Raw genomic sequence first — 23,273 nt, forward strand, 5'->3', positions numbered from 1 at the left:
AATACAGTGGGAGCCATTCCAAAAGGTGAAAGGGTGGGGTCCCCATCTAAGAAGCAGAGTAATTGTACTCTGCAGCCCTTGTCCCTCTATAGCTGGCTTATTTGTAGCGCCAAACAGCCTGCAGCTCATGTACCTCTGCAGCAGTTACCACTTCGCAGCGCATTTTAGGTGTAAATTGTTCTGCAGTTCATGTACCTCTGCAGTTCATGTGCCTTATAGCGCAGTGAAGCGCTATTGTAGAGCTAATGTCATTTTTGTAGCGCTTTTGAAGAGCTAATCTTCGGCAGCTCAGAATTTGAAGCGCATTTAAAGCGCAAGTCAGTCTTTAGTCTGCAGCTCATATATCGCTGCTGTCTGTACAGGTCTGTAGCGCATGAAGCGCCCATAGCGCATGAAGCGCCAGTCTGTAGCGCATGAAGCGCCAGTTTATAGCGCAAGAAGCGCCAGTCTGTAGCGCATTGAAGCACCCATCAGTTTGTAGCGCATGAAGCGCGAGTTTGTAGCGCAACTGAAGCGCTTATCAGTTTGTAGCGCATTGAAGTGCCAATTAGTTTGTAGCGCATATCACTTTGTAGCGCATTTGAAGAGCAATTTGCAAATTAGTCTGTAGCTCATGTGCGTCTGCAGCTCATTACTGTCTGCAGCTCATGTCTGTCTACAGACCGTATCTGGACTTGAGTCCTGAAAACCAAAGCCCTGAAGGCTTGGTTTCCCCACTCAGTTTTGGGGTTCTGCCAGTGAAGGCGTGGCAAGGTTTGCGTGGAGACATTCTGGGGCGCTACTCCATCTCCCGCAGCTCCCGATAAAAACGGGGAATGAATGTGATCTTAAAAAAAAAAAAAACATCCTCACCGCATACTCACCACGCGAGGACTCCTCTGCGAAGACAGGAAGGAAGGGGTCCCACACCTGGCCAGGCGTGGGCTCCACTGGGTGCTCCGCAGCCCGGAGTGGCTCCGGACGCGAGCCCGCTCAGCGGACCTTCGAGAGGCTCAGTGGACCCTCTCCGCTGTTCTTCCCAGGGCGCAGTCAAGGTTTCTTCGACACACACCAACCGAAGTTGAAGCGCGTGTACCCGGAGCGCAGACCGCCTGCCTTATATAGGCTGAACAGAAGAGGGGGGCGCCAAATCCCAGCGTGCTCTGCGGGCTGGGGGGCGGAGGGGGGTGCGGGGGCGGGAGGGATGGGGGGTGGGGGAGGGGGCCATGGCCACGCTTCGGTGGCCCGCCGCTAGAGGGAGTACGGGATTAGGGAGGGGGTGCAGGATGCTGATGCTGAACTGGCCAAGCTGGGAGGAAAGAAGAAAGGGAGGGGAGGGGAGAATCGAGGACGGCCGGCCTAGCCAGGCCAAGAATGCTATTGCCCTGGTGGTGGGAGCTGGGAGACCCCTGTGCTTGGACTGGACAGGGTCGGGGGACACGCAGGATGAGCCCCGCGACCACTGGCACATTCTTGCTGACAGGTTAGTGGCCTGCGCGCGATGTGGAGGTCTTGGGCCAAATAGGCCGCCGCCTCCCCCTCCCCCACTCGGGTTCGGGTACCCGGCTCGCCCTTTGGGCGCTAGCCCCTCTTGATGCCCCATTGTATTCCTCCTCCAGGACGACCTGTACCCTACTTTGGGGGCCCGTGGGTCCCTCCCCAGGATTGACCCCTGGCCTTTTCTTTTTCTTAGCACCCTGCCGGCCCCTCCCTGACCAGCGGGAGCAGAAATTCCAGCTCCAATTTCCATTCCCAGCACCCTCTCCCCCCAACCCTAGCCCCCTAGTTGGACCTCTCCTGATCTTGCAGCAAAGACCTGGGGGACCCTGCCCATTTTGGGGGGATGTTACCCCACTATTGGGGCTCCTTGGCCTAAATAGGAGCCAAAGGAAATAGGTGTCAAGCCGCGTCCCCCTCTACAAATAACATGTTTTCTGCTTTTCTTGAATCGGATTGAGAGAGAACACTAAAATCCGACATTTAAAACACCTAATTCACCCTTCTTCCTAAACGCATTTCTCCGCGGCGGAAATCCCATTTTTCTTGGGTTTTTACCGAGCAGGGAAGCGAAATCATGAGATGCCGGGCGCCAAACAGGGCATTCAGGTCAGGGTTAACCCGGGTTTGGGGGCCAGAGATGCAGCAAACAGCACCGCTTGCCCCTCCAAGTGCACTATTTTGAGAAAGCAAAAACAATTGAAAACATCTGTGGATGCTTCCACTGTGCTTGGCGGGCTTTGTAGGCTCTCAGCTACGGACTTTTGGTGGTGGTTAGGAGGTTTACGCAGAGACCTCGCTCTCCCTAAACATTGCATTTTTCTAAATCTTTTAGGGTGAATGAATGCATTTGGTCATGGTTACCGCACACCTAATCCTTTGAAGCGGGTTGCCGAGATTCAACCCCAAATATTTGCGTGAATATATACCAATAAACTTATTTTTTACGTTGGGGAAGACTGTTGATGAGAAAGGATGCTAAATAAAAACCTTAATGCAGGTTCCCATGTAAGCCGCCTCAAAGTGTTATGCATTAAGAAAACTGACAATCTGTTGCTAATCTTAGTAAAAGAAGTTTAAGTTAAGTGGGAAAATCAAATTGTCTACAACTGGTATTTCTGAAACACAGATGGAATATATTGGTCTTTGGAGACTAAAATTGAGACTACTTTAGTAACATTGTTGCAACTTATTTTATTCTTAGAGGACAAATGAGAATTTTACCCATTGTACGTAACGAGGTGGCAGGGACCACGCTTAAAAAGCGACCCTTTCTAGGAATAAACTAAACAGTCCATTAACTGAGATTTATTAGAAATAAAATGTTCACCATCAGGAATATGAATGAATAAAGTGCAGATTTCCAACAATGAAAGGTATTTTTCTAGGAAGTTGGGTGAACACAATTATACTTTTTAGAAGTGTCTTCTAATTTAATCTAAGGATGTTCACCCTCTTCTATACATAATAGGAGGATTTCTTATGTTTAGTAGAGTACTGTTCTGGTGACCACCCGACTGTCAAATTCTTAGCAGTTTGTTTTTTAATCTAAAGTTACTTCACCCAGTTGTTAACTGATAGAATTTTTTTCCTAAAAACCGAGGTTAAAAACTAGTATAGTTGAAAAATAGGGAAATTCAACTTTTAAAAAAACCCACCTGAGACTTTCAAAGTTAACCAATTTGATTATTTAATTTCAAAATGTTAGCCAGGATTTATTTTTGTAAAATAAAAAAAGTCATCAGCATTTTTGTCATAATAAAATAATTTCCACTCATCGTCTAAAATTCAGGGAAGAACCCCAGGAAATTGTAAAGAAGAAAATCAAGATTACCTGTAACCTTCTCATCCTGCAATAATACTAGTAAATACTATAGAGTCTGCTTTTTCAGACTTTCTCTATGCTTATATAGGTATATAAAGAATACATATTTTTCATGATTACTTTCTGAAAATTAAAAAAATGGGATCAAATTGATTTTTCTTCAGTGTTTTCCTTCCAAATAGCCTTTAAATATTAAATAATATTAAATTTGCAGTTTTTTGAATGAGATATATTAATTTTCTAATTAAATATTTTAATGAACATCCTTAGTATGTAAGTATTTAAAACCAGGAAACAGTAGAAATTCCTCTGTTTTCACTAATCTAACATATACACAATTGTTATTTTGGTGCATTTTCTTCTCTTGTTTCTCTACATTTGAAAATAATTTTTTTCACTTTGCTTAGAAATATATTTTTCCAAGGGAAAAGGCATATCAATAGATAACTAGTTTAGATAAAACTTTCTTGCTATCTAAACCAACACAACAATATTAAAAATAACAGACATCAATAGATACTTCAGATATTTTTGTGTTATCAAAAACTATTTTAAAATAAAAAACCCAATAAATATTAGTAGATAAGAACTTTAAAGACTGTTTTGACATTTAATATCTAAATGACTTTTAGATTTTCTCATTTATTCCCGACGTTGACTGTTTCCTACCCATTTTTACAAGGTTAAATGTAAAGTGAAAGAGGTGTTAGTAGTTATTATTTACTTGACCAAATAATAACTCAACTTTGTATATGGACATTTTATCCATTTTTATAAGAATTTGCTCTGGACGTATCAAGCTGTTGATTGACCATCTACATTTAACTTCCAGTATGGTAGGAAAATAGCATTTCAAAACAGAGGGATTTTCACTTGTCAAATAATAATCATATTTTCTTTTTGGGCATTTTACCTATGTTATGACAATTTGCCACATATCTATGAAGCTGTTGATTTACTGCATGTATTTTAGTTCTAGAGGAGTGGGAAAATCGTGTTTCAAAGGAAACTAGAAATTTCACATGTCAAATAATCACTGGACTTTCTATTTGGACCTTTTATCCATTTTTAAGTAGCAATTTGCTATGAATCTATGAACCTACTGATTTGTCACCTGTATTTGTCTTAATTTCTATTACAATAGGGAAAACTTATTTCTAAGCAAACTAGAGTTTTCATTTGTCAAATAGTAACTGGACTTTATAACTCTCATTTTATCCATTTTTATAACAGTTTGCCATAAATATAACAGCTATTGATTTATCTCATGTATTTAGCATAACTTCTAATATGGTAGGCAAATTGTATTTTTAAGCAAAGTGGAATTTTCACTTGTCTCACAGACATTGAAAATAGCAATGAATAGTATCAGAAAAAACTGGTTAGAGACAACCTCAAAGAGATAAAGATAACATGTTTCCAGTTTCTAACACTCTAATTTTCCACTGATGAAAATGGTCTTCTAAACAAAATTCTGAAGCAGTGAAGAAATTTTGTCTTGTTAAAAATTCTCAAGTCAAATATTCAGATTGTTTGTGATTCTGATAAGAGCAGTGTTTACAGAACACATTTTCTCCAAAATAATCAGCCTCTTTTTCTTTCTCGTTCTTTCTTTCTTCTAATTGTCCACACTTACTTTACTTCATCTCCTTTCTTAAAATTTACTTTTCCAAATTCTCTAAACACCTAATTGAATATTCTATTATTTATCTTTATTTCCTACTCTTAGTATAAAAAATGACTCTAGGTAAATAGATGATAAGGGTTCATGTGTCCGTTAGAGATTCTTGGACTTGAAAGGGAAATCTCTACACTTTGCTCCATTTTAGTATAGAGCTTCAGAGAACTATCAATGTGATAACTCTTTTCTTTCCATATTTTCCTAACCTCTGCAAGAGACAGACAGACAAATGGACACAAACATATAATATCCAACTGTTCTAAATTTAGGATTCAGTTCTTCAGTCTGTCTCTCCAATTTCCAGAAACATTAAGTAAAATAGTAAAATAAAATTTAAAAAAAGAAAGCCAGTGTTTCTAAGGATCAACAAGTCATTTCAAATGACTGTTTTTCTGCTTGGAGTTTTCAGGTTGATAGGAACAGATAGTCTCAATGCTCTTAAAACTATTTCACATGGTTTGCTTCTAAGCTAAATTCTCTCTACATAATTACCATGTTTAAATTTTTCAAATAATGTGACTGTATAAAATTTTAAAACAACCATGTATAACCTCCCCCCCCCAAAAAAAACACACACACACACACAATATCCACACCCTGACACTAGAGTAAACATTTCCAGTTATGTTCCTTTCCTTCTGGTCTTTGGTCTGTGCCCATGCATATTTTGATACAACTATAATTTTAATATGTATAGGTCTTTTACACTTTGTTTTGAAAGATAAGCAATTCTTGCTTTCAGCGAAGCAATTGTCAAGGCTGCTGGCTGCTCTTGTGTGTGGACTAATTAGCAGAATTGCTGGGTGAATGGGGAAGGCAGTTTGGAACCAGTACCAGTTAGGTGTGTGGGTTACTGGGTTTGGGTAAAGAGTAACCCTAGTAGGGTCACAAACCTTTGCCCCAGGTCTTCTTTTCTTTAGCTTTTGCATGAATGATTTTGACAAAGATCTAGGAGGCTTACTTTAAAATTCATGGATGACTAGAGAAAGGATAGCTGTTACAAATAGATAACAGAATTTAAAGTTAAACACCATTTAAATATGGTGCAATGCTATGCTGAAAGCAAAAAGATGTTATAGCAGTAAATGCATCATAATTGATATGGAAGGAAGGAGATGACTTAGTATGGTGGATGTTCTTTAGGGGAAAAAAAAGGCTAAATATGAATCAGTGACATGATATGGTTAAAAATATATATGAATACACACACACACACACACATATATATATATATATATATATATATATATCAGAGTTAGGCTATGTTAATAGTACAGTGTCCATATGTCACAAAAAATTAATAGTACCTTGGTCTAATCAACCACATCTGTAGTATTGTGTTCATTTCTGGCTGTCACATTTAAAGAGAGACGTTGACAAATTAGACAACTTCCAGAGCAGTCTGTGGGGATGGTGAGGGGTCTGGCAATTCTGTCATAGGAGGTATTCTCAGAGGGTCTGGAAGTGTTTAGCTCAAGCGGAGTAAAAGTAGAATGAACTCCCTTCTGTTTGCTTGGGAAAGCAGAACCAGCATCAGTGGGTAAAAGGTACAGATAGATTTCAACTTGAGACCTTTCTAACAGTTTGTGCTGCTCAACAAGAAAGTCAACTTTACTTGTTCTATTCTTTTACAATTGCAGAAGTATTCACCTTGCTTGCAATGAATATTTTCTTTGAAGGCCATGATAACATTTTCGTGTAGCTGCCATAGATACTTGTGGTGGAAACATTTTATTTGATTTTTCTCATCAACTGTGTAAAAAGAATGGTCTTATGTGTTGCAAGTTGATCTCTTACAACCTGAAAATAGCACCGACAGGGTAATTTAACACATTGTGTCCTCTCTCTTCTATTCCATTTTCAAACATGAAAATCTGAGAAGAAAATGAAAGATTCTTTTTCCCCTGCAAAGTGCCTTAGCTTGCGATCCAGAGTCAGTGCTTTTCTGTTATTTCTTGCTGTCTGTTGGAGCAGAGCAGGCTTCTCAGGCAGAGTGGCTGCAGATGCTGGGGTCGCCTAGGGGTACAGAGGAGCAGGCGAGATACTGGCTGCTGGTCCAGGACAGCTCAACCCTTGGCTGTTTCTTCCCTAGAGGAAAATATGGGGCAATTCTCCCTTCAGTAATTGCCCCCTCTTGTGATATATTTCCTTGCAGGACTTATGGTTATTGTTTTTTAGCTTTACAATAGCAAAACAACTTCACGTTCATATCAGAGTTGGTTTCTGACCACCTCAGGGGGCACATTCTTAGTGTCTCCAGCATGTCTTGGGACAGATTTTTCTTTTGTGTCTTCCTGTCTGCCTATTGATTGTTTATGTTGGTGATGTGATCTAACTTTGAAAATGTGATTGCTAAAACTTAATCTGTGGAGGATGCAAGGCTTCCTTCCAGGACCCCTTTTCCGAGTAGCACTCTGATTCTATAGGAACCATTTTTATGCCCGGGAGTCTTGCAAACTATGGAGGACTCTGATGAGAAATGTGAAGAAAGGAGAGACAATTCTGTCATCTTTGCTAACCAACTTTTATCTGCTGCTTTCACTCCTGCCTCACACCCAGAACTTTCTCCCCCACTTCAATTGTTAGATTATAAATACACTCTCACTCTGTCTGTGTGCAGTGTATTTTTAATGTTGAACAACTTTCTCTTCTTTTTATTCCATCTTTTGTGAAAGTGCCATGCACTTTTGTGGGGTTGTAATAATGCAAACGGCAGCTAGAGATGGCTTTCTTCCCAGTTGTTGAAGATGCCACAGGCATTCTTGGGCTGAGCTCATATTTCCGAGAGAGAAATGCTCAAAGGTGAGGTTCTGGCTTGTCAACATTCACCTGATCCACAGGCGGCTATTTGCAATTCCTTGAATGCAAGGGCTGTCTCCTGCACCAGAGCTTGGGAAGTAATGATCCACAATGTTTAAGTTGTGAAACTTAAGTTATCATGGGAAATACATAGGTAGTTTCAAAATATTCCTTAATGGCATAAATACTGTTAAATTCTCAGAAACATTAATATGTTGGTAAAACCTAAAGCATTCTTTTCTTCATGGGTCCCTCTCTGTTAGAATTTTTATTTTTTGTATCATTACCTAAGAATTTTAACACAATATTTATGCAATAGTGGTTTAAATTCATTTTAGTATTTAAAAATCACTCATCTTTAGCACATCTCACTTTCTATCTAATTACCTTAGGCTAATCAGATTTTTAGAATAGATCTTTGGCAGTCCGTACCACGGGAATCGCCACGGCATCTGTTGTGACATAGAAGGACAGACTTTCTTTTCTGATAAATGAAGCCGCTCATTTCAAAAAATGTTTAGGGTTAGGCAGCTTCGGTGTGAATTCTTTCTCATTCTTTAGCTTTGCACTCATTCATCTGGTCACCACTTCGATTATTATGGAGATTTGGGGTTCACTGCGAATTTGAAAGAAGAGATCACAGTTAATTTTTCAATAGCAGCTAAAGTGAATACTTTAGTTCCCTATTTCTTTAGTATAGGTATAGAAATATAATTGCTCTTTTACCTTGGAATGGAAAAGAAAAGAAAAAATCAGTCCCATGTTTTTTGGTTTTCCTTCTTAACAAATTAGCGTTTTTCCCTCTGCAGTAAAGTGACATCCACTTTTCTCTCTTATGAAATAGTTAATCAATGTAGCACCTTTAACATCTTTCATTTTCTGTAGTTACAGAGTTGATTCTACTAATCAAAGACCAGTACTGCAGAAGTGGAAACAGGGCAGGTTGCTACATGTTCATATCAGAATCTGAAATGTACGTTATTTTGTGTTTAGCCATTTTCCTTCTAAAAGTTCAGCTTACAGATACACCGATGAAAGAGCTCAAAGATGCAGATAAGGAGGTTTATTGTAGTATTGATAATGATAATGAAAACTAGGAAAAAAATCTTGATTATATTTTTGAATTAATAATTCTTTTACTTATTCTTTTTTGGAGGCGAGAGTGCTGAGTGTTTTTGAGATCCAGTTGTTAGAGGCTGGGGAATACACGGTTGCAATTATCACAGAACTTTTTACACTAGTGGAGCTGACAAAGATTAATCAAGTAACTTTTTCAAGATTAATTTTTGTAACGAATCATCAAATAATTGCACATGTAAATGTGCTGCTAGAACTGTGATAAGTGCTATAAACATTATTAGAACACCTAAGTAGAGGATTTGTTTGGATTTGGTGTCGGGGCTGCGGGGTGGTGGGGGGGGAGTAAGGCTTTTCCAAGGAAGTAGAGGAGTTGTGAAGGATGAATCAATGCTATGCTAGAGAGGTGCAGTGGGGAAGGTATATTTGAGGCAAAAAAGAAGAGGTCTGTAAGAGGCCCTGGGGCAGGTAGAGCATATCAAAAAGAAAGTGCTGAAAAAGTCCAGCCATGCTGGAGCAGAAAGAGAAGGGCGAGAGCAGTATGAATGAGCCTAGAGCCGAGGTCAAGAACAAGTCGTGTGGGACCTAGGAGACCACCTTAAAGGGTTTCATCTTTAGACTGAGGCCAACGGGAAGTCTTCCCGAGGGCTGTAAGCAGGACAAGATTAGATTTGCATTTCAAAAGGAGTACTTCAGCTTCTTTGTGAAGAGGTTGGAGGAACCCAAATAGATGCTGACCAGCCAGCGTTTTGAAGACTACAATAACCCAGGATAGAGACCATGACATTGTGGGTTATAGTGGAAAGAGGGAAATGAAGATAGGAGGAACACTTTGAAGTGTAAAAATCGATGCAAAAGGGTATTGGATTGAATTTGGGGAAGAGTGACCAGAAGTCAGGGATGATTTCTAGATTTCTGTCATCTGCATACGTGTAGATGTAATATCCTTCAAGGGAAGAATGCTGAGAGAGGGTCCAATTGTAAGGGAACAATCAGGGGTTCTTGTTTGGTCAGGATGAGTTCAAGGGGATGGTAAATAAATTGTGATTGAGACAACAGAAAGCTATGCAACCTTAAAAGATGGCGTCATGTAAATGGGTTCAAGATACATAATCTAAGTGAAAAAAAAATGTGAATCACATTATTTAAAGAAGAGCATGGTGTGTATTTATGTGTACAAATATATGTTGCATATGCATAGAATATTAAAAGATGCAAAAACTATTAAGAGCATGTACTGTAGGCAGTGGCATTAGTAGGACAGCCATAAGGGCGTTAGAGGGCATTTTTATAGTTTATACCTTCCTGGTTATAATATTGGAATGTATTACAATTAGAATGTATGACATCTATGATAAAGATAGTTAATGACAATATAAAGCAAACACCCAACATGAGAATCTCTTTCTTTTAGATGTTTCTTAATCAGAAATGTCACATAAGCATTATTGTATTTTTATTTTGAATAGGAGACTTTCCCTACAGCTTCACTTCCCTAACCCAATAGCTCATACGTACACTTTGCCTTTTAATCCCATTTCCACTAGAATGCACTATTACACTAGATTTCGTGTAGTCGAGCACATACTGTTTTGTTTTCTGCTTTTCACTAATTTTATTAATTTTAAAACAGTCTCACATTTTGCAAATGAGGGCATTAAATTGGAAAGCTATATGTAATATACCTTTTGTTGAAGGTCCCAATAGTACTCCTTTTTCAATCCATATTTCTGTGTTAGGTAGTACTACGTCTAGGAAGGAAACTCAAACTTTTCTCCGTAGGCTATTTGAGCAAAAAGACAAAAGCTAACAAGAGAAATGAATAACCTTTCCTTCTCCATTAATTAGTCTATCAAACCAACAGTTCCTATATTGGAAATTTAATTTTCCATCTTATTGTGATATTATGTTTAGTGCAAAGTTGAATCTTGTGCATATGGCTTTTTTTCCCCCCTTTTTTGCTTTTGTTGCATTATTTCCTCAGAATAAGTACCGAAGAATGTATGAGAGTCAAGGAGTATGAATATCAATATAATTCATTTCTTATTACATCTGTTTATCTCAAAAGGGTTAAACTGCAACCTTCAACTAGCAGGCCTATACTCAGTGCCAGGAAGGAGGACTTGCTGAGATGCCGACTTCTCAGCCCTGGGGGAAGCTACATGGTAGAATTTGGTACGGTCGTAGCCCCTGGGCTGTTGACCATGTTCCTGAGTAGCCTCTAGCATTTACTCTAGTCCACTTTAGAAATACTATCATTTTTTGTGTATCATGTTTGTGAAAAAAAAATGAGAATGCCATATAATGCTAACTGTAGTGATATTTTCCATTTGAAGACTATTTCTTAAAAATCACATTTATAGAAGTCCACATCTTCAAATTATTTGAACCATAAATATAATAGTTTTATTTTTTTGAGCATATCACTATGTGCTAAGCACTCTTCTAAAGATTTTTCTTGTACATCTTGTGTAATAGTCAATACCTGCATGATATGGGTACTAGTCTATTCTTACCAGATGAGAAAACTAAGTCACTGTGATATGAATTTGCCTCACAGACAAAAACTGGGATTCAAATCCAGATAGTCTGTTTCTAGAAACTCTGATAGTGAATGTTGCCTTTCTATACTCTCGTTTTATTTCATCCTAAAACCTTTTATATTTTAATCATTTTTTTTAGTACAGGGTAAAAATTACAAAATTCTAGTGATTTTTTAATTCTATAAAACAATTGCTTATATTCTTCCATGCCAGGCTTTTCTGTTTTAACAAAACTTGGAAGCTGCTTCTTCCAGTATTTTTGGTTTAAAGTCTTGCTGTTATACCTCTTTTAGGAATATCTTTTCCTGATATCTTTCAGAGGTTACAAGGGACAGTTTTCCTCAGCAAACTCCATTACTCCTTGTTCTCCCCTAAGTTCTCACTAACATTTTAGCTTCACTCTCTCAGTGAATTATTTTGTGTTTTGTTTTTGTTTTGGTGCACATAGTGCTTGGAATTAATTTCTACTGCGTAGCAATATCATTGCCTCCTTGCTAGCTATTTCTAATCCAGGTTGTTTTTCTAGAGAGAACAAGTTGAAGATGATTTATTAAATAATAATATATCAAATTACATAAAATATATGGTTTACAAATTGCTTTTTTATTTATCTGTTTAGGGGTAGTATTGATGGGTGGATGACATAGACTTTTCAGTCAGCCACGAGAGGGGTTCGAAATCCAACTTTACCCCTTAATAAACATATGAATGGTGGTAAGTTACATCATTTCCTGAGTCTTCTATCCTTATGGTAAAAGGTTTTGTTTGTTTGTTTTATACGTGGTGCTAGGGATCAAACGCAGAGGCTTGCACATGCCAGGCAAGCACTCTACCACTGAGCCACATTCTCAGCCCTGTAAAATGGAACTAATACTACCTATTTCATATAATTGATGTAAGGATGAAATTAGTTAATACGTGTAAAAATTCTTAGTATAGTATCTGTCAGTTTAGCACTCACAACATGGTAGCTAATAAGAAGTAATGGTAACTAACATTTTTTGAAGAGAAAAATATGAAAATATTTTTTAATATAAGGAGCAATTTTAAAAGTATTAAGGAGAGTTACATAAAGGAAGTGAAGAGAAAAATGTAGAGTGTAAAAGAGCAACATAGCCACTTAGGTGGGGGTGGTGAGAGAAGAGATGCAGAGTATGTGAGCTATGCAACCAACTTCTGAAAACAAGGACTTTGATTCCCTTAGAGTAGAATATGAAAAGAGATAAATGAAGCAGTGGACAGAGAAAGATTTGACAGTTTGCTTCTAAGGTGAGTGTGTTAATCAGATTAAATTTCATTTGGCATGTCCTGCTGTTTACTTGGACAGTGATGTCTGAGTAAGTTATTATTTATTATTTCTGTCCCTTGACATTCTGATTAGCTCATCAGTAATCAGTCACTATTCATAGCTCTTCAATTGCCTTTATTAAATAGCAATCCCCTCCTCCCGGAGTCTGCAAATTATTCAGGTTTGGGAAAGAGTAATATCTCTGGAGAGAGTGCTTGCCCCAGGCCAGATGAAATGTAGTCATGCTGCTACACGACTCAAGATGAATCACAGAATCTTAAGACAAACTTTAAGTATTGTGTGATATCTAGGGAACTTGAGGACACGGCAAGCACCTTCGGATTAGTTAAGATTTTGATAACTTTGGAGGGGAAGCACTGAAGAGTTGGTTGAATTGTATATAGGAATATCCAGGCTAGTCGTATGAAAGTTTTCTTAGTTTGGTATGTGTAAATGCAGAATGCATGGTATTCTTTGCTGTTGCTTTTATAAATTAAAGCAAAACTCACACCCAGATATAACTGTAGCATAGATTATCATGAACCTGGTAAGCACAGTGTAGTTCTCTCTTTCTTTTTGGGTTTCTGAGGATGGTCATGATCTTTGGAGTTAGTCCAAGAACCAGTCTATACAGGTTGACATTTCTTTACACATTAGATTTGATCTTGAAAAGTTGTATACAAGATAAATATTTTTAAAAATTGAGTCAGATTTTGCCATCCTAACAAAATTTGTTCTTACATTAAAAAAAAAAAAAATACATTGGCCCTTTTCTAATGAAAGTAAAACAACAAAATACCAGCCTTTTCCAGTGAGGACTCTCCACTTGTCAGTGTACAGATGACAGTAATTTCCTATACAAGAAGTTAGTCGAGTGCATCCATGATCTTCAACACACAATTAAAAACAAATAGTTATTTCCATATTATTGAGATTTCTCTAATAAGGAAAGGGACTTGAATGTTTAAGCAGCTATGTTACCCATGGCACTGTGTCTTGCCTTTAACGTCATTGCCTCGTGAGTAAAAACATAAAAAGTTGTTCTTTTATTTAGATTTATAGGACTTCAGTCTTTTGTGATCATAGTTAAACTTTACATGGATAGATGTGAAGTTTTAAAAATGAATGTTCTCAAAGCAATGTTGCCCTTGAAACAGAGCAACATCTTGAGAACGTATTTAAACTGCTATACCCTGTCTTAATTTTGCACAATTGAGATTCCACTCAGATTTGTTTTTTGCATCCTACGAAAACTAACTGGTCTGTTCTTGTACAGGATCTGGAAAGCATGAGTGATCATATGTTAGTTCAACATGTGATGTTAAATCTTGTGCTGGTTTAGTTAGGTTTTGAAAGCAAGAGTGTAGTACAAAAATCCCAGACTTAGGGTTATCCTAGTAAATCCTTCAGATCACTCATGAGGTATGATATTTGTAGTTTGGTGTGTATAACATTTCTTGTGTACAGCGTAGTCTGAGAAGCTGTGCTAGAATAAAGGAAGGAATGAAAGAGAAGTGCTTGTGTACTAGTCCCCAAAGAGGTGGGGAACTCAAGAGTATCTGCTTGCCTGCAGGACTTACTCCATTTTACCTTCAGATTAAGCCTCTAAAACAATCTTCAGACACATTAATAGATTAATTTGGTCTTGTAAAGATTGAATTGGAAAATATGCATGAAAGCACATTGTTCCAGATCTGGTGATAGTGATGCAGTTAAATCTAAAGGTTGCTTGTCAGATCCACGTACACGTACTTTGGAAAGTTGTAGAGAAGAATTTGGCCTCCTCCTTCCTGTCTTTCTGAGTTGGGCTTCCTCACTATCCAGCAGCAACTTGCATGTTTTTGCAAGTTGGCTGTATTGGATAGACCAGTTGGAGGTAGAAGGGTAGGGTTTTCTAAGTTCTAAGGTCAGCCTTGTTTTGGTACATTTAAGTTAATCACCTGAAGACTTGTTTATTTTATAACCTCAGTTTTGAATTGCACTCTTTTTTCATTTTAGAAGAGAACTTGCTCTTTCACATAATTTAGTTCAAGTTAAACAGTTTACTGAAAATTCAGATTGAAAAGGAAATACACATTTCATCTCTGATTTATTAAGGTGGGAAGCTCTAATGACATTAACTTTGCTGGGGTTCACTAGGTATTTCTGTCTTCATTTGTCTTTACTTTCTCATTCATGAAGTGTTGTCTTTATGTGTAGAGTATTTTCTTGGTCCTATCCAGTCTACTTTTTTCTTGGATTGTGTCCCATCAGTTATGCTCATTTTCTTTATCCTTAGTCTCTTTCTCTCTTCTTATATCTTTTCCTCTGTGTGTGCACAAAATCTGAGTTTCCCTGTACTAAAATAACCATCCCTCCTTTCCACCTTCTCTTCAACGGATCATTTGATCTCTTTGCTTCTCTGTTCTGGCTGGCACTCTTGAAAGATTAACTGTATTTGCAGCATCCTCATCTTGACCTTTTGCAGTTTGGCTTCTACCCGCATGACTTTATTGGAACTCCACTTTCAAGGAGTCACCAGTAACTTCTCACTTTTCAAACTAGAAATCTTTTCTAAGCTCTTATCCCCTTTGACCTTTTTGAAATAAGTGAGGAGGTTGATCACTCTCCTTCTTGACATGTCTCTTCTTTTGGCGTACATGACACTTCATACTCAGTTGTCCAACCTCTGACCACCTCTCTTTGCTGAATCATCCCCTGCTTTCTGTATGCAAGTGTATTTATTAACATGTTCTTCTTTCTGCCTTTCCTGTTCATTTTACGTTTTATACATTCTTTCTTACTGCATTTTAGTCTATGTGCTAGGAGAAGTCTATGGGGGTACACCTATGGGATTTTGGAACTGTGCTAAACCTAGTCTTACCTGCACTGGCTAGAGGAAGGGAGAATAGGCTGATGTTATTGTCAGGAAAATGGTGCTTGAATATATCAAATCTGAAAGGTAAAGGTGGAGAATTGGGGAGTAAGTCACAAGATTAGTAGTTTGGATGAAGAGAAACAGGATAGAAGAATGGGTCAACAATAGAAATACATATTTGCTCCTGATCACTTACATATGAGGCTTCATGTATATTACCCAGAGGCATGGTATTTTTAAGGAATTGTGCTGGAAGTTTGGCTTCCACAGTCATTTCTCTGGAAAATAACTTTAAATCTGCATTAGAAGCCCCATTATATTCTCTTATGAAACAAAGCTCTATCCTCATCTTTTTAGATGGTTTCACTTGGATGTCCAACTAGTACCTGATATTTAATAACCCCCAACTTAAACTAATCATTTTCTCCTGAAGCTGACCCTTGTTTCCTAATGGATCCTAGTTCTGTGTCATTCTAGATCAAAAATTCAAAGCCATCCTGGATTCTCCTTTAGCCCTATATCTTTATCTAACAACTTGAAAGAATGTTGTCAATGTCTTATAATTGGCACCATCTTTTCTTTCCTTTGCTTCAACCTCACAGCTACCCTACACTTTTGTGATAGCTCCCTATTTAGTATCCTTAACCCTAATCCTATTCATTGCTGCCAGTGTAGTTTCCGAACTCAACTGTGAATTTACTTAATGCAACATTCCTAGCCAGAGATCATTGCTTCTCCTTCAGTGTTCTTTTAGCACTCAGGTTTTCCATCATTATGTGTGTATATCATTTATATTATATAACACATATAGATTTCTGTGTATAAATTAGCAATCTTCATAGACTGTAAGCCCCTTAGGGGCAGGAACTGTGTCTTGTTTACTGGCAATCCCCATATGTCCTTTGATTGGCATGCGATGCTTGCTGACTGGAACTAGACAGTTGCTTGGCTGGAAGTAATCTGGTTCCAGTTAATAGTAGGTGATTTGTGATCCTCATTTTAATTTGACATTAATTTCATATTTTGTGCATTTGTTTTATTCTGAAAAGCTTTTTTATTAAGCTGGGCTGATGGCATAAATGGAACAGTTAACTGGAAGACCAAACAGGCCAACAGTTTTATTATCAGCAGAAAAATGGCTGCTGGGAAGAAAGATGGTGAGTTTAGGTTGTAAATGTAAATCTGTTTTGGGGAGTCAAAATTAAATGTTTGCTTTTCATATTCCTTTTGCATTTTTAGTCATGTGTGTGCATGTTTAAATAAGTCAATCTGAAAAAAAATAAAATTTTGTTTTCCTAATATTCTAAAATTTATGATCCTTTATGTTCGTAACCCATTATTTCCCCTGCACTAGTTTTGCTCTTTTTTAAAAACTAAAAATCTTGCCCGTATTTAACCTATGTTGCCCCTTATCCAGTCACTAGCTCTCCACTTTAAAAAATTGTCCCAGTGTGGTTAATATAACAACTTATTTGTAACACTGAAAAAATTAAGAAGTATACTTAACATATATCATTTTAAAACAGCATTTATATAAACAGAAAAATTATAAAATATTTTGTCTAATTTGGGATGATTTTTGTTGCAAGACCAAGTTGATGTTTTGCTATTAAATAATTAGTTGGTGATTACTTTCTGTTGGAAAGATGACCCTTGAATGATGGCTTGATCCTTCTAAATTTTTCTTCTCTAATCTACAAATATGTCCATTAGCAATATTTCATGACCTTTGAAATAATGCATTTTATTAGGGAGAAAAAGCCTCACTTAATCTCAATATTGGTTGTTTTCAAAATATCAATTATCATTATGAACTCTCACTGATTATTTCTTGATTACTTGTCCTTATGATCCCTACCTACAACATTGGCTATATGTGGTCATGAACATTACCTTCATAGTAGGCTGGTTTCTATAACTTTGGGGCAAAGTGTCTATAAAAATAAAGACTCTTTTTCTAGATTTCACAATATTTTGTACTCTATTACAGTCATCCTTGCCTTTTCCTTCTTCCTTTCCCTTTAACTTCCTTTTCCTAGAACTTCTGTCCTTTCTGAACATCCCCCTCCTGTTCCTCTTTGATTTATAAGATCCAGCTAAGTCATCTATTTTGGTGCTGTTCTTAGTGAAATGTATTCCAAGACCTTTACTTAGCATTTTCTAGAATCTCCAAGATGGCGGTCTTTTATCAAACTTCAAGCTCCCATTGGACCTCAAACTAATTTTCTCCTTGGGACTTGAGAGAGAACTATAGTTCTAAAAATACAAATGGACAATCCATCTTTACTGAAGTATCCTGTTCAGGTTTTCGTGATTTCTTATTTTCTGCTTCTTCTGATCTCATCTTTAGATTCTTCTCCTCCTTTCCTGGTCTCCTCATCCTATTTAAGTCCTATCATTACTATTAGCATTTCTTTCTTTCTTCTTTTCACCTGGGTCTCATGCATGTTAAGTAAACACTCTACCACTGAGCTACATCCTCGGCCACCTATTATTACAGTTCTGAATTTCCAAATAACTTATACAGAAAGCATAAGTTTCATCAGCTGTGTAAAAAAATTAATCATTTTTAAAGTTATAGTAACAAATACTTGTACCTTGTATAGCAAAGCCATTTTAAATGTTATATCAGATGTCAAATGTTCTTCTCAATGTTCTTGACCATGAATCTCAATCAACTCTTTTTAGTAATTGTAAGAGAGTTCAAAAGATTATGAGTGAAGAAATAGTAAAATAAATTAAACAACTGTATTTTTTTTGTGTGTGTAACTTTCTAAACAATATTCTAATTCTTAACCAAAGCAATAGGTAGTACCTTTTCTGTAAATAGAAATTCTGAGGAATTTGATTGCCTCAGACCAACACATTGAATACCATTCTACCTTGACACACATTAAGTAATTGTAGAAGTCATAAAGAGCACTCTAAATATGGTTTCCCTTTTGCTACCTCTGGCATGGGCGTGAAGAACTTAAAATCTTAAAGTTTATTGGTGGAATAATTTAAATAAATAGCAGTAACTCTTCACATTTATACTCCTTTACTTAAATATTTTCAAATTGTCCTTTTTTACTTAGGAAAACTCACATTGTAAGAGGAGTCAGCCTTAGAGATTTTTCTGATAAACTTTGTGTTTTCCTAAGAAACTAAAGCAAAGTAAAAAATGATTGTGTCTAGAATTAACAATTATTTTCAACTTAAACATTGTACTTTAACTGAATATCAGGGGAATGAAGTAATACATACTCTAGATAAACTGATATACTCCTTTTCCACCATCTTAAACAAAGGAGCCTCCTTGGTTTATTGACAGTCAAAGAACTACTTGACTTGAAGACAGGAGTCTTTCTCTAGATGATTTGATTTCCTCCTTGGTTGGAGAGGATGCAGGAAGTGCCCCTAGGGCTGAAAATATTCCTTTGCCTCTGAAGGGTGGCAGAATCAGGGGAAGAATCACAGAGTTCCAGGACTTGAAAGAACTATCTACCAGAGATGGGAGGTTCTCCTCCTGAACTCTGGAAGAGACTGAAATGTCTCTTTTTCTAACTTTCAGGAGTGTTTCTTTCTTTACAAATGTTTGTTTGAAATTTGATTGTCAACTCACTTTTTCCGATTGTGCAAGGTGTAATTAAGATAACTTTATGAAATAATAAACTTGGATTATCTAGTAGAATTCTGATTCTTCATAAAACAAGGAGAGAAATTAAAGAAAATTAAGGTGTTATGCAACATAATAAGCTTATTGTGTGGGATAAAATAATAGCATGTAAACTATCAAATGTATTTGTTTGCATTTTAAAGTCAGTTGACTACATTACTACCCTGATTCAAATCCTGACTCTTCTTCTTACTAGTTCTATGCGCTTGAACCCTCTGAGTTCAGTTTTATCTTCTGTGTAGTAAAGTGAAGGACTGACTCCTCCAGAACAAATGCATGCCAACTCTGATTGGTGGTAACTGTCAGGAATCCTGGGTTGAGTAGGAGGCTGAGGCCATATCCAAGTTGGAAGTAATGCTCTAATCTGTCTCTTAATAAGACATATTTGGCATGCCCAGACAGTATGACATCTAAAACCCTTTTCAACTGTTTAGAGTTCTATGAGAACAATGCTCTATTGATCACCAATTAACAATACTTTGCAACTCCTTCCCCATTGACATTTAAGAAACAAAGAAAAAGAAAAAAATACATGAAAAATAAAATAATTAAGATGTTTAATTCCAATTTGGAAAAATTAAGTCAGGGATTTTTGTAAGGGGGGAAAAATCTCACGAAGAAACCCTCCTGCTTTTTTGTAGAAAAAGATCCAAGCAATGGTTTCCCTTCTCATAAAAAGACAAGTGGCCGTATCTTTTAGAGAAATGAAGTTTACACAGGCAATCTAATCCGGTCCTTGTGATGAATTCTGCAGCCTAGGCATGGGCTCTGTGTGACTGAAACAAAAACAATAGCTGCCCATCTTCAGGTGAATGGCGGGCAGCACTTTGATGTTAAGTAAACTCAAAGGTGAAGGGCAGGCTGCTGAGACAGGCTTTTGATTCAAAGCCCAGATTTAAAAAGTTGAATTGATAAAACACAAGGTAAATCCTAGAAAAACAAAAACAAACAAAGGCTGTGTACTTGGCTGGATATTGGTATATCTTACAATACTTTGCTACAGCAATGATCTGATTTAATAATTACATTTCAATTTGACTATAGTAATAAAATATTAAAAAATAAATTAGGAGGGAACCCATAAGTATTTAAGACTCTGGAAACCTGAAACGAGTTCCCTTAATGCAGTATAGATAGCAAATGGGATTCATCTTTTGTAATCAGTGCCGGTGAATTGGTAGCTGCTTGGAGTACTATGTATGCAGGGCTCTGAGCTTTGAGCTCAAGGAATGTTAAAACTGTAACATAAAGCTTATTTTTCATGTCAGTGCTTAATAGTTTTAACTATCAGGACAATTGTGACTTGGTTCTTAGGTAAAATTTTATTTTAAAAGCTGTGTAAGGTAACTACTTAATGCTTTTTAAATATCTTAAACATATTTGAAAATCGTCATCATTCTCATTCAAAATTTTTTCCAGATAATACTTAACATTAAGGCAATGCTACCAGGAGGAAGGAGAAGGAAAGGGAAAGGGGAAATACTGGAGAATTATATTAGCCAAATTATATTGTTTATTGTGTGCATGTACAAATATGTAATAACAAATCCACCCTTGTACAATTATAATGCACTAATAAAAATATGGAACAAATTCCAACAGTAAAAATATAAATATAAAGAAAGCCACAATCTTGCATTAAAAAAGGCAATGCTGACTGTATAGAGGGATAAGAGGGGTGGGAGGGGTTGGGGGGGAGAAAAAAATAACAGAATGAATCAAAAACTATTACCCTAGGTAAATGTATGACTACAAAAACTGTTTGCCTCTATTTCATGTACAAACAGAGAAACAAGATGTATCCCATTTGTTTACAATAAAAATGAATTTTAAAAAAAGGCAATGATATGGATTATTGGGAAATGTGTACTATCTTATTTAAGTAATTTGGACTCAAATCACCTTTGTGATACTTCCCAATGAATAACTAACGTCCTAAAACTCTCTGAACATGAAAGGCAAATTAACAAAATTGAAATGCATTTAGAAATAGACTTGAATTTCTTGTTAAAAAGTTATTGTAGTGTATTACAATATTCTTAGGCTGCTTTTGATACTGCTAAGAATGATATAGCATGTAATCCATAGATTTTTGTTTAAATTATCCACATATCAAATATGTAAGAAATTATTTTATATAACATGTAAGGAAGTATTTTATCCAACACATTACATCTATTTTGATTTGACAGCTCATGTCTATATAATCTATAGATTGAATTAAGACTTTCAATTGTATACTCATTTATCTCTGAATGTATTTAATACACACAGTTTATGTTGTTATTGTCTCAAGTAATGGCTACATCCCAATTTATAGTATGATCATAGAAGTGTACCACATTAAGTAAGGACTAGGAAATATGCCACAAAAGGATCTTTGGGCAGCCAAAATAGACACTGCAAATGTAGGTTCTCCTTTTTTTTTTTTAAACATCTAGTAGAGTACTGCGTGTGTTCAAACAGCATGTATTTGTTCTTACTTTAACACACAATCCCATCTCATTTGGTAGTCTGGTTTCTAAACCTGCAGCAGATTAATAACAGCAAATTAGAGGGGACAGAGAAGCTGCTACAGGAAACATACTGATAGCAATGAGAAATGACAGCTGACAACTTGTCTACAGAGGAGAAAACAGAAAATCTATAAAACACACAACCTTAAAAAGCTTTAGCGGGCTAGGACCCACTAGTGTGATCAGTAAATGACAAGGCAACCCAACAGTCCATAAGGGCGTCACTGCATAATAGAGCAGAGTGCAATAATTGATGTGCAAGATGATGATCTTATACCATCCATCGGGGAAAAGGTTCGACCGCTGAGTACTTAAAAAAAAAAAAATCAGCTCTCTAAAACAATTCGTTCCATGGGGTGTCTGGTGAAATGAGATTTTCCTATATCCTGGTAAGCCTTAAAAATTAGAAAATGACGATATAAATGGATCTTTTTAAAGTGATTAATTCATTGGTAAAGCATGTATAAGAGAGAGACATACACATAATTGGTTCCTAATAAATGCCACCTGGACATGGATATTGACAATAATTTATGACTTTCAAAGATTTCAAAAGAGAGAATGTTAAGATTTAAATCTAGCTGGAACTTTCAAGGTCTCACTCTCGGCAGCTATTTTATCTTTATGGCCACGTATATGTTCTTGGTGACGTAGAAAAAGATCTGGTAAGTGTTCTGTGGAGTTTTTGAAGGGAAGGGACTGCGTGAATGTCTGTTCTGTGCATACGTCATTAAAAATGATCATTATGCTAACTGTGAAGTTATACGTCGTAGATTCATTAGCAGCGCACCACCACACCATAGTACTTTCAAAATTTAATGTTTACAAATGCATCCAGATTTGCTTTTGTTTTTAGGTAATTGTAAACACTCAAATGCACATCCTTAGGTTTTCATCATGGAGAGAAAATTTCCAACGGAATCTTAGTATGAGAAGACAGGATGCAATTTGGCTAGCATGAGGTCCCACTTTATTGCTACTGCTATCACAATCTGTTATTTGATTCTTGGCTCTGTGCTGTCACATAATATGCAGTTGTTGAAATGGTCTGCAGTTTCTATACCCTATGACTAAAACATACCAAGAATAGCTGTGTGAACAAGATTTTGGTAGCACAGTTAGGAGAGATATCGGAGCTCAGAGAGGATGAAATAATGACTCTGGCTACTTGCTGACATACCCTTTGGCTCTTTTCTACTCACAGATGTGATTTTTTCCTTAAAAAAAAAAATCTATTACTTATCTACTTGCCTTCAGAAGTTTTTAATCGGCAAATCTAACTATCTTTGCTATTTGAAGATGATGTTTTTGATCCCCTGTGGGCTGGACATTTGGTTTAATTGTTTTTCCCATTAATGGTGATAGATTTGCACGGATTTAGCCACACACTGGTTTCCAGTTTCATTTGTATCCAGTGGCATGTGTTTGCAGAGGTAATGGATTTGCAGCTGTAGAAGATTGCAAAACCATGCGATACACAGAGAGGCCAGACCCTGTGACCCCGGCTTGATTAGCATGGCACCATACACATGTATATTTCAGAGATTATTAGA

General features: G+C 36.9%; 1 protein-coding gene across 6 annotated transcripts in view; it reads left to right on the forward strand.

The window, feature by feature from the left end:
* The first annotated feature begins 1,292 nt into the window (after window positions 1-1,292).
* Window positions 1,293-23,273, forward strand: part of Sgce (sarcoglycan epsilon) — a 69,068-nt gene continuing 47,087 nt past the window's right edge. For 3 of the 6 annotated variants that reach the window (XM_047561852.1, XM_047561854.1, XM_047561853.1), the window contains exons 1-2: window positions 1,293-1,462; window positions 16,596-16,703. In XM_047561852.1, coding sequence (XP_047417808.1) covers window positions 1,354-1,462; window positions 16,596-16,703 — 217 coding nt within the window. In that variant the 5' untranslated portion in view covers window positions 1,293-1,353. The remainder of the gene's footprint in view (window positions 1,463-16,595; window positions 16,704-23,273) is intronic. The other 3 variants (XM_047561855.1, XM_047561856.1, XM_047561857.1) reach the window with 1 other exon arrangement.

This window comes from Sciurus carolinensis, chromosome 8 (assembly GCF_902686445.1).
Source record: "Sciurus carolinensis chromosome 8, mSciCar1.2, whole genome shotgun sequence".
NCBI classification, from domain to species: Eukaryota; Metazoa; Chordata; class Mammalia; order Rodentia; family Sciuridae; genus Sciurus; species Sciurus carolinensis.